The sequence below is a fragment of the Acanthopagrus latus genome, chromosome 21 (genome assembly GCF_904848185.1).
Source record: "Acanthopagrus latus isolate v.2019 chromosome 21, fAcaLat1.1, whole genome shotgun sequence".
Taxonomy (NCBI): Eukaryota; Metazoa; Chordata; class Actinopteri; order Spariformes; family Sparidae; genus Acanthopagrus; species Acanthopagrus latus.
Genome location: NC_051059.1, coordinates 15,871,297 through 15,884,452, shown reverse-complemented (window position 1 = coordinate 15,884,452; position 13,156 = coordinate 15,871,297). Strand labels below are relative to the sequence as shown.

The window sequence follows — 13,156 nt, the reverse complement described above, 5'->3', positions numbered from 1 at the left end:
ATCCCAGAGAGTGGGCTTTAATGAAAAGAAAAGGCATGGTTTTCTGAAAGTAATGGAAAAAAAAAAACCAGATGACTGATGAGGGAAGCTGGCTTGTTATATATCCAACACAACGCAGAGGGAAAAGCACTTACTCAGGATGCAGAAACGCACCGCAGGAGTGAAATTTTGTCATGATTCAGCTCAACTTTTGCAGGTGTGCAAGCACATTTAAATGAGGAAGCCGGACCTCACCTATATGCTGTGTAGATATATATATATATATGTGTATATGTATTATCTTCCGATCTCATTCTGTCAAGAACTTGAATAACTCATTAACTCTGAAAAAGCATATTGATATAAGCCGGTTATCCTCTGCCCAAAGCAAGCCTCGCATTAGGGATTAAGGGTTTATCCGTCGACATGCCCCTGAGATTAGTTTGATCTTTCACAGGTTAACTCACAGCCCAGGTTATTGGGGATCTCAGGCACATTCACCTCATATCTGTGCTCTGGCAGAAGAGTTTAGGAATATTTCTGCCTCCAATAAAAAAATGCAATCATCACCTCTACGGTACATCTCCAGTCACAAACAGAAGGTGTCCAATTGATTCTGAGGCCATTTAGCATTTCACGTGGGAAATAAATCACCACAGTTATTACTTGTGGCTGGCTGCTGGGTGCAGCTGTGGGCATTATTTACAACCTCCTCGCAGATGATGACAGTTAATAAACTGAGCATGCCAGCGCGCGGGACGAGGAGCGTTTTCTATTATTCAGCAGGTCCTGTCTGACTCCCACAGAAGCCATCACATCCAGGCAGGCTGGCGCTGAACGATGGACTGACAGGTGGGCTTCCTGTGGGGGAGGCTGCTCGTTGCCAGGTGCATTATCAAATCTCACATTCGTTTCCAAAAGGCCTTCATGTCTTCTGACAGGACCGCAACTATCGGTGGGTTAAATGTCCACCTGGTAAAGAAACTTCCCCAGTATGATCGTTAATCTATACCTTTGATAGGCAAACATAAGTTTGATATCATTAGGTGCAGTTGTTTTTTTTCATACTTTGCCAACTGTTAAAGGTTACTGCAAGTAAGTCGTATTATTAATAAAGTTACTGTTCATTACTGCTGCTTTACTTTTTTTCTGACTGACACACAGTTTACAGTGAAAATGACAAGCAATCTACCACTAAACATTCCTAGTAAATTTTGAAACAATGAGACTTTGATTACAGGCCAAAGAACACCTAAGCAGGTTTTTCATTTCTAGCCAGTGAGCGTCAACTTTTCAAGCTGAAATGGCGTCTGTTGCTAGCATATTTTATTGGCAGTAGATAGCTAGTTAAGCTAACATTGAGAAACAAAAGAAACAAAGAAACAAAGAAAGAGAGAAGTCAGTCCAAATATAATATATATATAGTAAGATCCTACCTTGTAGGCTGTTTCTTGTACCTATATATAAGCTATTTAGTTTAAAACAAATATCTGCCAGATACACTGATGTTAGCATGCTAACCAGCTAGCCTCGGCCCCTCCTGTCTTGTGATACCACTTCTTACCTCAAGAGGCAATAGTGAGTCACTTCCCCAAGGGATTAATTTCACCATCCGCTCCCGGTAAGACACTACGATAGAAATATCAAAACGAGAGGTAGCATTAGCGCTGCTTGCCACCGCTGGATCCAGCTCTTGGCGACATACTCTTAAGTATGACAGGGAGAACATTCCCTCCAGACTGTTAGGTAAACAGCTGCTAATGTTAGCTATGTAGCTTAAAAGGGTATCTAATTGTAAAAAGTTACTGAGTGTGCTTATATGTTTAGCTAGTTTAGTTTGGCCGGGAGGGACATGTGCAGTTCCTTGTTTCTCACCCAAAGTTCCCGGTGATACGATTTGTTGAGTGTATGAATTCTACAGGTAGCCAGTTCGTACACGCAGCCCCTTCAGGGACTAAGCAGTTGTTTTGGTAGACCTGAAGCTCTCTCTGGAGCAGCAGAGAAACACAACACATTGGTTGTGTTAACATGAAACTGGGCTTTTTTTTCTTTTGACCCGACAAACTAATATAGTTAGGGACTAATGTGCCTTATGTCAGAGCTAATAAACACACAGTTTACTCTGTTCCATACAGTTCACTTGTTGTTTTCAGGCTGAAAAGAAAGACATGACACTTCAAGCTATTTAAATCACTCTAACCACAGCCTGATGCTCGCTGTTCCAACATGTGGAGAAATCTGCCTGCCTGGTTACAGTTGCTAATCAGACGAGGGGGCTTGCACTGACTGTCAGTTGAAAAATGATTAATATTAGTGTGTGTGTTGGTGTGTTTCACTCCACTAATAGTTTCTCAATGTTATCTGTGTTCTTAGGGAGGACTGTTTAAAGAGACACTGAAGTGCTCGCTCTCTTCGCCACGATGATCCATGTATGGTTAAAAACAACATTTCTCAGCATGTTCCAAGTGAAAAGCCCAAACACGGAACAGTGAGCAATGATTTTTCACTCTTTCAATCGCCGTCAGTTTCAAGTTTTCCTCGAACTCCCAACATCTTTTGCCACTTTGGTGTCAACGGCTGACCAGATGTTCCCGCATCCTAGCAACACAAACAGCTTCATGTCAGACAGACACGTAGATTGATCAGTTGTCCTTCCCTTAAAAAAAAAAACAAACAAACATGTATCTCCCAGTTTAGCAGATTTTTAAAAATAAGTCGAAGGATTACATGCTCCTTTACAGGCTGAGAAAATTATCCTTCTTCTTAATTCTTATAAAAGCCTTTCAAACCCCTTTGGATTATCTCAGAAATGCATTGTCACAGAGCTTAGATCCAGGCTGCTTTTCTCTGTGTTTGTTGGGAAATCTTGTAAATACTTGGTTTTCAATGGAAAGCAATGTTATATTACTGTATACAGTGCATTTCAGTTATGCTTATTTTAAGAGAAAGTTACAGTGTCCCTTAATTTAGGTTGAGACACGGTCATATTCAGTAAGCATCAGTACTCCTTTATGATTCTGTTAGACAGGATAATGACACGTCTGGTTTACAAAAAAAAAGTTGCCTAATGTCAATTTCTGCAACATTTTCAAAATCCAATCCAAAATCTTCATCATTTATGACAGTAAATGAAGAGTTTGGGGGGGCTTTGGACTATTGGTCGGACCAAAGGAGCAAAGTGAAGACGTCACTTTGGACTCTGGGAAACTGTACTGAGCATTTATAGACTATAGGTAATGAAAACAATCGTAAGTTGCAGCCCTACTTGGAACAATGACTTCTCAGCAATACGTTGTGTAGCTTGCTTATATGTCAAGATAAGAGTAGTAGCTCTAAACGTATCTCACATGATCAAATATCACTGTTTATCCAACATTTCTGTCACTTAGGAACCTTTAACAAACAGCAGTTACTGTTCGCCCTCGACCTCTGCGGGTTAAACAAAGTATTTCTGAGCAGTCTGTATGTTTTTACTAAAGATTTATTCTGAGTTAATGAATAAGCCGACTGCAAACTGCATGGCCCAACCCCAGGATCACATGTGACAGCCTCCAGCTACTCTATCTTCAATCAATAACCAAAAAAATGAACATGTCTGTCAAGATGTAAAAACAAACCACACATCCGAGCATCTTGTCACTTGACTTTTTCGGAGTGATGATTCAGGAAGATACTTAGCTGGTGTTGGACATCTTGTTCACATCAAGTTCTTGGACAAATTACCGGACACAGCGCTCGGAGATCAGCATGTGCCACAGAGATTGAAACATCTGCGTTAGCCTCTGGCCAAAAGCACAACAACAACAACAACAACTGAAACTGTCAGACCATATGGTGAAGCTCCCTCTTCCATGAACAAGGAAATCAGATCCAAAAAAAAAAAAAAAAAAAAAGGAAGAACAGCAATTAAAAGCACATTGTTTCTGCACACCATGACTATCACTACAGCTGCTCATTTCTAATCTCCTCTGGTCTCAATGAAAAATCTTAAAAATCCTTATTTACTGTGGGAGACTCGCTGCTGCGTGAAATGCGCACTGTCAGGTTTGTTTAGCGGCCCCGGAAATGTTTAGGGACTCTTGTATTTCTTGGCTCGCAAACACTTTTGATTTGTTATGGTTCTCTGGAAGAGCGGCACTGCTTGTTGCTCGTCAAGAGCGGACGGGGAAAGATGCAACTCGCACGTGGGCTCGCTGGCACTGAGCACGCCCCGCTTATCAGTTTATAAGGAGGAACAGCAGCGTGGACAATCATGATTCATGAGAATAGGAAGTTTGAAGCCATTAGGGAGTAAAGTGATACTTCTGGTCACTTTCTCCCCCCCCCCCCCCTCACTGACATCTGGCCCTGGTGTGGTTCTGAGTCACTCCCACAGCATGTGGAATATATTGAATCTGAGTTTGTATCTACCTTAACCGCTTGGGAAGCAGAGGTCATTCCCGTGCTTCATATCTGTGTCAAATATCACTTTGGCCTTCCAGCGAGGTGTTTATTTAAAGATGGAAATCTCAGCTATTGAAAGAAAATGTGTGGAGGGTGGCAGGAAAGCATTGAAGTGACAGTCAAAACACACACACACACACACAAAAAAAACATTTGTTGACCTTTACTTCAGGGCCAAAAGAAAGAAAAAAGAAAACCAAGAGACCTGTTCCTGCCACCTCAGCGCTATTTTTCATACTTTTCATCGGCCCTCACTTCACCAGACTGTCTGCTTCTTCATACTTTCTTAAGTAGGATAAAGGCGACTGTTAACACATTTTGATCTGATTCGCTTTGAGGCAGAAGTTTTAAGGATGTTCCCTAAAACCAAAGCAGCCAAAGCATCTGAAAAGTGCAAACATGGCAGCGTGAGACATAAATGTAAGATTTTTAGTGTGAGCACTTTTTTTTTAGCATTCAAATGAGCTTTAATGTGTTTCAAGGTGACAGCATCGCCCTGTTTTCACTTCTAAATTTACCTACAACTGGGTCAAACGCTGTCAGGCACTTGAGACGAAATCATCGCAGACAAAACAGTCACACACAACGAGGCTTGGAATTAAAGTACGTAGTAGGATTGCACAATCCACATCCCCTGAAGCATCATCCCCAAAATGCAGTGCATATTTGCGTACTTCGGTGTCAGTCTCGCACAGGATGTGGCTCAGATGCGTATTTGCACTAGTTTTGTTTTGTTTGTTTTTTTTCCCCCTAACTGGCCCAATCAAACACAACTTTTCCTCAACTTAAACGCGCCATGTGTTTCCCGATCAAGGCACTGAAGACCGGCTGGACGTTAGACTGAACCGGGGTCACATCGAGCAGAGCCAGTGAGAAACTTGTTTTTTTTTCTCCCACGCTGGATCAAGTTTCTCTGCGGCTTTTTTTTCTTCCCAGAGCAGTGCGTGATTTCTTTTTTTTTTTTTTCTGTGAGATTTATGGAAAGCGGAAAGCGAAAAGCCCGCTCGGCAACACAAAAAAACAGCCCCAAGTCAGCCACGTACATGTAGTTTTAACAGCTCCCTGACATACCTTTCCTTTCCGCCAGAGCACAGCAGCCCAGGCAGAGGCAGAGCAGAGAGGTGAGACCGATCCACTTCGCAAATCGGGGTGCCATCGTTGTTTCTGAAGCCTCCAGGAGGGAAGGTGTCATTCCATTCCAACGGCGATATTCCGCTTTGTGGGAGCTTCACGGAAAAACTAAAAAAAAAAGAAAAGAAAAAACTAAAAAGAGGAAATGTGTAGGTTTTCCTTCTCTCGTTAGGTGAAAGAGTTTGTCCTTCTCTGGGAACAAACTTTGACAGCTCCTCCTCCTCGCTAGATATCTCCAGCAGTCCCGAGCTCGTGGAGCGAGAGGACGCACTACTGCTGCTCTGACGTCAGCAGGAGGGAGGACAGATGCGCCTCTCGGGCTGCTCAGGTAGAGGCAGGACAAAAGACGAGGAAAAAACACACAAGAGTGTGTGTGTGTGTGTGTGTGTGTGTGGATGTTAACCGTCGTCTTCTTTTTTTCTGGAAATGGTCATTTATGTTAAAATAACTACAACATTCACTTTAAAATAAATAAATAAATAAAAAAACAAAGCCCACAGGTGAAAACTATTGTTACAGCTGCCCCCAGTGAGTCATAAAAAAAGCATCATAAACCTCATGTAGGAAACAAACAAACTAAAGCATCAGAAGTAGCTGCAGATTAAGGCTTGAATCTGCTTCCTTAAAATCAGTTAGTTTTGATACAGGGGTGAAAAGAAGTAAAAGGCATAAACTACACTGTTGTTGTATCCAGTCTTCAGCATTTCTTAGATCATCACAATCATAATTTTTTAAAATCATTTATATTGCTGGTAAAACACATCAATTTAAAACTGGTAAAACAGGCTCGGGTGCAGTGTTGTAGTCTGCAAAGTTACTAGTAACTAAATGTCATGACATTGAAGTGTAGTGGCAGGTAAAAAAAAAAAAATACTCAAATACGTGTATCTAAAATTGTACTAGTACAGTACTTATATTCCCTCACTGCAGGTAACTGCAGCCCTGCAGATGAGACTTGTTTGTGTTTTTGTTTTCGATGTTGAGATTCATATTTTTTTTCATTGTTCTGATTGAAATGTCTGCTGTGCAAGCACTCCGCCACAGTTTTTAGATCTGTTAGACGGTGACACCTGTGTGACCTCAGCAACCACGGGTGCCACCAGTGTGCCTCCAAACAAGCTGCCACACTCGCTGTGTGACACCTCAAGTACTCATGTTTCCTTTTTTCTGTGCCTCTTTTCTACAACGGCTTTGTTCGCACATGGCTTCCATTTGCAAATGCTCCAACATTATAAACTCACAAAGACAAGTCTGATCAACCTCATGTATTTTTATATATATATATATATATATATATATATATATATATATATATATATATATATATATATATATATATATATATATATATATATATATATACACACACACACACACACACATAAATATATGGTAATAAGTGTCAAACCAACAACTTATATGGATGTGCAAGAGCAAGACTGAGCTCAATAGATATACTTTATATATATATATATATATATATATATATATATATATATATATATATATATATATATATATATATATATATATATATATATATATATATATATATATGTATGTTAAGTGTATTTACCATAGTTTCATTTTCTTTTAAATGCTCAGTTGTAGTTTAGAGTGAGTCTTAAGTTACCATAGGTATAAGAGCTAGACTGAGCTGGAAGATATGAATTATATCGTCCTGTTTGTCAGATAACAAGTACAGTATCAGAGTTGGTATAGGTGCATCTCTCCATGATTTACAGATGTATTTACACATTTCTATCATTTGACAGAAAGTGTCAGAGGTTTTGGTGTCCATGAAGCTATTTCAGGTGAACATCGAGATATGGAAAGCGAGAGAAAAGGTAGATGATGACTCATCCGGGGATGTCAGAACCAACTTCCAGAGGTTTCATTAAATTCAGCCTCTTACACCAACCCCAGCAACCTTATTTATTCCTAGACATGCATGTTTGAAAGACAGTCCTCGGTACAGCTGTCATACTGGGGTTGAAAGGACAAAAAACGTCTAGACTGTTGACAGAGCGCCTGTCTGATCGGAGCCGAGTCTAATTGGATGTCAAGCTGCTTAAATGTGTTTGTTGTTGTGCACAGATCAGACTCTATGAGGACAGGAGTGATAGAAATCATTTTTCACACTGGTGTTTATTTCATTACCGCAGCCTAATGGCTCGGCAAATCGTCTTTGGTTGTACTGTTGGAGGAAGAGGTTATTGTGTTGGGTGAAATTACGCCCATTTTCCTCGAGGAGAAATTACCTAATGTGAGGCTAACGTTTCACATGGGACAGCACAGCTCTGCTCTGGCAGTGCGCTGTGGATGTGATGCAACCGACAGTCTGACTGCTCGAAAGTTCATTGGGAAACAGAAAAAAACATGCATGGTCTTTGTCATTTCAGTATGTTGAAGGGGAAATGGCAAGTGAAGGCAGGCGGTCCTGCTGAATCAATGATCTGGTTAAATATAGGCACAAAAAACACATTAATAGGGTTAGGAAAATATCATATAGGCCTAAGATACCTGTTTTTGGGTGCCTCAAAGACAGCTGGAGATGCCCAAGTTTTAAAAAAAAACTCTCTTTAAAGGCCCAGTTTGTAAGATAGTTGATTTTTGAGTCTCATTCACAACTCATCAAATACTGACGCTTTGGGTTGGTGGGTCAAAAAGTCTGTAGAGATGTCAGCATGGTAAATATAGGCGATGACGCAGTCAAATGAAAACTGCCATTATTTTCTCTTGGCAACTGGGTTGCAACAAAAGCCAAAGACATTTTTTTTCCCTAACCCTAACCACGTGGATTTTTGTGTTCGAACCTAACGAGACCATAGGCACAGCATGGCCACAACGTACAACTGAAAATTGAGAGGTACAGAATTAAAATGGAAACATATCCATTTTTCTTGGGCACAGTATGCCAACATTTATTCCGGCAGTTAAGGAGCACCGCTGAATAAGAAAGTTATTGTCCCTTTTCAAGGTTATACACTTTCGAATGGTCCAAGAGTCATAAAAAGAATCAGGAGAGGTCAAACATTTTAGTTTTACTTCTAGTGAAAACCAAATTTCAGCTTCACATCAAGGTCATCTATTTGAATCTGACTCCGGGCTGTTTTTTTTAAATGTTTTGGAACCAAGGTTTGCCACATATGAAGCCACAATGGAAGCTTGCTAAAAGAAAAGAAAAAGTAAAGAAATCCCGTTGGCTGCTAACCAGCGGCCGATTTCTACAACACTGGCCAACGTCTCAGTTATGAAATGTTCTAGAGAAACAAAGAAAGAAGTCCCTGTTGTTACGGCACTACATATCACCATCCATCGCTGTCCTGAGGCTCTGTGCATTTTGCACAGGCCTTCCCGGAGCCTTACACCAGAGTTGTCTGTCAGCCAAGCAGAAACACTAAACAAACACAGAATAATGGCCAGACCACAAGGGATTCAAAAGAGAGAGTAAGAAAAGGAGCAGAGCCGGAGAGGAAAGAGGAAAGTGTGTGAAAGAGCACGGGATGACAGATACTGCCTGGTGAAGTAACTACATGTCCTACCTTGCAATACTCTCAGCATGTGTGAGTTATTGCAGCTCATATCTGAGTCTCAAATTCTTTCGGGTACTGTAAAAGCCAAACAACGTGAAACACACTTTCTTAAAGGGTAATGTTCACACAAGGAGTCTTATTAAGCCGTCCAGTGAGGCAGAAAGGTCATGCGACCGTGCCGTGAGGGGAGATGACTCGTTATCCCGAAGGTCTTAAGTTTGATCTGCATGACAGGGCACAGATGGACCAAGAATATCTCATTGCATTTTTTTTTTAAGTACCAGCCCCCACAAGCAACATAATCATTTGGAAAGTCTTGTACATTATATGGACGGGACCGTGCAGCAGACGCAAGAAAGCATGAGCACAACATATGGGATAATATAGGACTCACTGTCACTCAAAGGCGCAAAACATCTGCTGCATACACCCATACCAACATCACACTATAGCTGAGAGACAGATCTGAAAATGAATCTCAGCAAAGAGAATATTGTGATTTCTGAAAAAGTGTGATAAATGAGATCTCGAGGGTGAAGTGTTTGAAAAGAAGCAAAGAAGGCAACAGGTCCAATGAGTGGACACTGTCAGCGGTAACGCTTTGCATTTAAGCGTAATCAGTAGAGCACGTACTTCCACCAATACCCAACAGTCTCCTTTCACTCACATGCACCTTATTTTTTCATCCAGATCCATGCACTGGATAGAAATTAACAAAAAAGGTCACTTTCAAAATATAAAGTGAGAAAAATGTCCTCGATCTTTCCCTTTTGAAAAGTTAATGGGGTCTATTCTGAGCCACGACTCAACCTCCATCCAAGTTTAGTCGGATTCCGTTCTGCAGATTTGATTTAATCCTGCTGACAAACCAACTGACAAGAAAAAAGACACAGGTGAAACCATAATGCCCTTGTAAGGATTTTTAAAATGCATATTAACATTGCCTTTTTTTGTTAATGACAATGAATAAATTGACATAAAGACATGTCTAAAAACTCCTCTAGAGACTGCTCTATAACACTAATCAATGCATTAAGTCAGTGTTACAAACAGTTTGTGTATACGTCAGATCTTGTGAGAGAAACAAGACCAAAAAGAACAATGCTCATGATAACAAAAGCAAACCGCCAACAAAGAACGTGTCGAAGTTAAATCCAGTCCTTTAATACGGACCCTTTGTTGTCTTTGTTAGATTTTATTCCCTATTTCGCCAACTTTGCCACCAGCATTTTTATTCTGATTTGAAATATCACCCGTGTTTGAGTTGTGCATGGAGGACAGAGGGAGGGGTGGAGGGAATGAGGTTGTAGACAGATGTTGCAACATGACAAACCAGACATTTTACCCTATTAGACAGGAGAGATAGGAGGCACAGGAACAGCGAAAAATGCAACATGAGAAACAACCCCAAAGAAAACTACCAATATTTGTACCAACCTTACATAAAAACAGGTCCAAATAATTAATGGCCTCCCTGTTTACTCACCTTTATTAAGCTTCTTGTTGCTTTTCTAAGGTTAACATGTACTTTATGTCTCTTAAACTACACTCAACACTATTTATATTGCTTAAATCTTTCTGTGATTTAAGAATTTAATTATTGCCCAGATGGACTAATAATACGACGAATGTTGGTGCCTGAATAAGGACAACACCTTTGGCACACTTCTACTGAATTGTGGGTTACACTGAGTGATTTCCAGAATTGATGTAAAAAGTTAGATGTTCAATTTCAGATGTCCTTGACGTGAATCTCTGCTCTATTCTGGGCGTCCGTCTGGGCTGCCGTATCTTTGACATGTGAGATAAGATTGGATTAGATGTGGCTGTATCCATAAAAGCTTGAATAATAGCTTCCTAAATCCTGTTTTCAGCGGTATGGCTGAAAAAGCCCCAGGCGCTCAGAACACACTGTCAAGTACCAATTAATTAGCTTTAATTAGAGAAGCCAGTGAGATTACCTTGTATCCCGCCATCTGCCCCCCCAAAGCAAATTTTCCTTCAGCTAAACTTAAATAGTGAAGACAAATATTTATATGTTTGAGTGGACGCACAGAGAGAGAGAGAGAGAGAGAGAGAGAGAGAGAGAGAGAGAGAGAGAGAGAGAGAGTTTGAAAAGCGATAAAACACGTGCACGTCTTATTCTCTGTGTTTTACAGTTTCCTGGTGAGGCCCCTGGTGTTTTGGCTCCGAGCCATTGTTCGCTTGCCAGAGCATGTGGTCTCCATGGCAACCCATTGGATTACACAGTAAACACCCCAAAGTAAATGAATGAACCTGTTTTAATCCAATAGGAATCCTCTGTCTACACTCTGAACAAGTCACATCCTGTTTCATAACATGGAACACCTTGTTTGCAGTTATGAGTGATGCGATTGATTTCCTTGCGGTTTGTGTGCGTGTGTTCTGGTTTGAAAGGTAATTTGGCCACTTTGGTTTTAAATGTGCTGTGTGTGGCAAGCGAAATGACATATAACAAGTTATCCATAATGCACCTCAAAATCCTCCAGTTCTTTTTTTAAAAAAAAAACAGTAAAACAATAAGAAAAATCAAGTGAACATATTGATCCCATGGTGAGAATGAAACGTGGGAAAAGGATTAATAAAATACCAATACACACGTGTATGGTGATGCGCTAATGTTTGCTTGTTAATGACGAATTACAGAAAAGCTTTCGGTAAAGGAGCGCCCTAAAGGAAAAACTGACCCAAAAAATTTAAATTTGGTCATTTTCTACTCACGCTCATGCAGATGGAGAGTCCAGTGAAGTGTCATAGTCCACAAAAAGATGTGTGGAGCTTCACGGCAAAACAGCAGAAGAAGACTGGTGCTAAAAACGACCTTCAAAAACATAAACTGGCTCCATACAGCTCGTCCAGTATAATCCAAGGCTCTGGAAGCCCCGAGATCCCAAACTGATTCTCAAACTTACGTTATTTAAGCCATTTTCTCAAGCAAAAATCTTCATTGTAGCTGCTAAGCTAAAAGTGTTAGTGTGCACCCTTTACATTTTAATACAAAGTCCATCTGCTTCAGTGGTTCAGGATGACGCTTCAGAAGCTCCAGAAATGTTTTGTGGACTATGAAACATCACCGGACTTTCCGTCAACACGTGGGTGAATTGATAGTAACTACATTTGAACCTTTGGGTGAACTTTTCCTTTCAGAGAAGATACTGAGTCTGCAAGTCTGAGTACATCAGGCTGTCCACAAGTTTTAAGGTCTTCAAGGTCTTGGTTCATTAAGGCTGTGCTAGTGTGAAAAATAAAATTCTAAGATAAAAGATATGAAGGTCATTATACCTGTTTATTCCTATAAGAATAACTATTAGAGATACATTCATCATGTTTTTGAGGATCTTAAAGGGGCCCTCATGGTTTCTGCTTCAGGTGCAAAGTGCTGTAGGTGCTGAATGCTCTTTGGTCCTGAGTCATCTGGAGAAAATGTGGGCAACAGGCTCAAAATGTGTCCCGATCAGAATAATAATCAACCGTGAGGGTCAGGAGAGTTTAATCTCATTAGGGTGACATCACCGATCTCTGCCTTTGAGTTCACTGAAGTGGTTTGGTGGCACAGTTGGGGCGAAGGTCTACATTGCCAGGCATTCACTGTGCCACGAATCTCCTTTGGTAACGTGTGGTTCCTTCCGTCACATCCATTCAAATCAGCGGTGGGAAAGTGGCCTCGACTACAGGAACCTCTGAGTCACTCACAAGTGGGAATAAAAGGGATCAGAGGACTGTCCGTTAACAAACTGGCTGCAGATCTTTTTTTTTTTTTTTTTCAAACATTGGACTGGGGTCATGAAAAAAAACTGCCAAGCCACAAAATGTGTCAGTCTGGCAGATGATACTCGTTCCAGCTCTCTCATGTACGAGTGATTGATAGAATGAGCTCATGGATGTAATCAGCTGAAATGTCTCTGCAGGTAGGAGTCAGAAACCACTGATCCCAGAAGAAGCTCCCTTATATGAATACTTATGCTCATTGACAGAAAAAATGCTAAACATTAACCAGGACACTCATTTTTCCCTGATGCCTCTTCACTTTAGGGCCTGGCAATATA

General features: G+C 40.7%; 1 protein-coding gene and 1 long non-coding RNA gene across 4 annotated transcripts in view; one reads left to right on the top strand and one right to left on the bottom strand.

The window, feature by feature from the left end:
• Positions 1 to 5,649, bottom strand: part of egfra (epidermal growth factor receptor a (erythroblastic leukemia viral (v-erb-b) oncogene homolog, avian)) — a 46,217-nt gene extending 40,568 nt beyond the window's left edge. The window contains exon 1 of one of the 3 annotated variants that reach the window (XM_037083134.1): positions 5,494 to 5,649. In XM_037083134.1, the coding sequence (XP_036939029.1) occupies positions 5,494 to 5,614 (121 nt within the window). In that variant the 5' untranslated portion in view covers positions 5,615 to 5,649. The other 2 variants (XM_037083136.1, XM_037083135.1) reach the window with 2 other exon arrangements.
• Positions 1,597 to 5,694, top strand: LOC119010741. Its single transcript, XR_005072048.1, has 3 exons — positions 1,597 to 1,725; positions 2,353 to 2,467; positions 5,510 to 5,694. It is a non-coding gene; the product is annotated as an uncharacterized LOC119010741 (long non-coding RNA).
• The last annotated feature ends 7,462 nt before the right edge of the window (positions 5,695 to 13,156 follow it).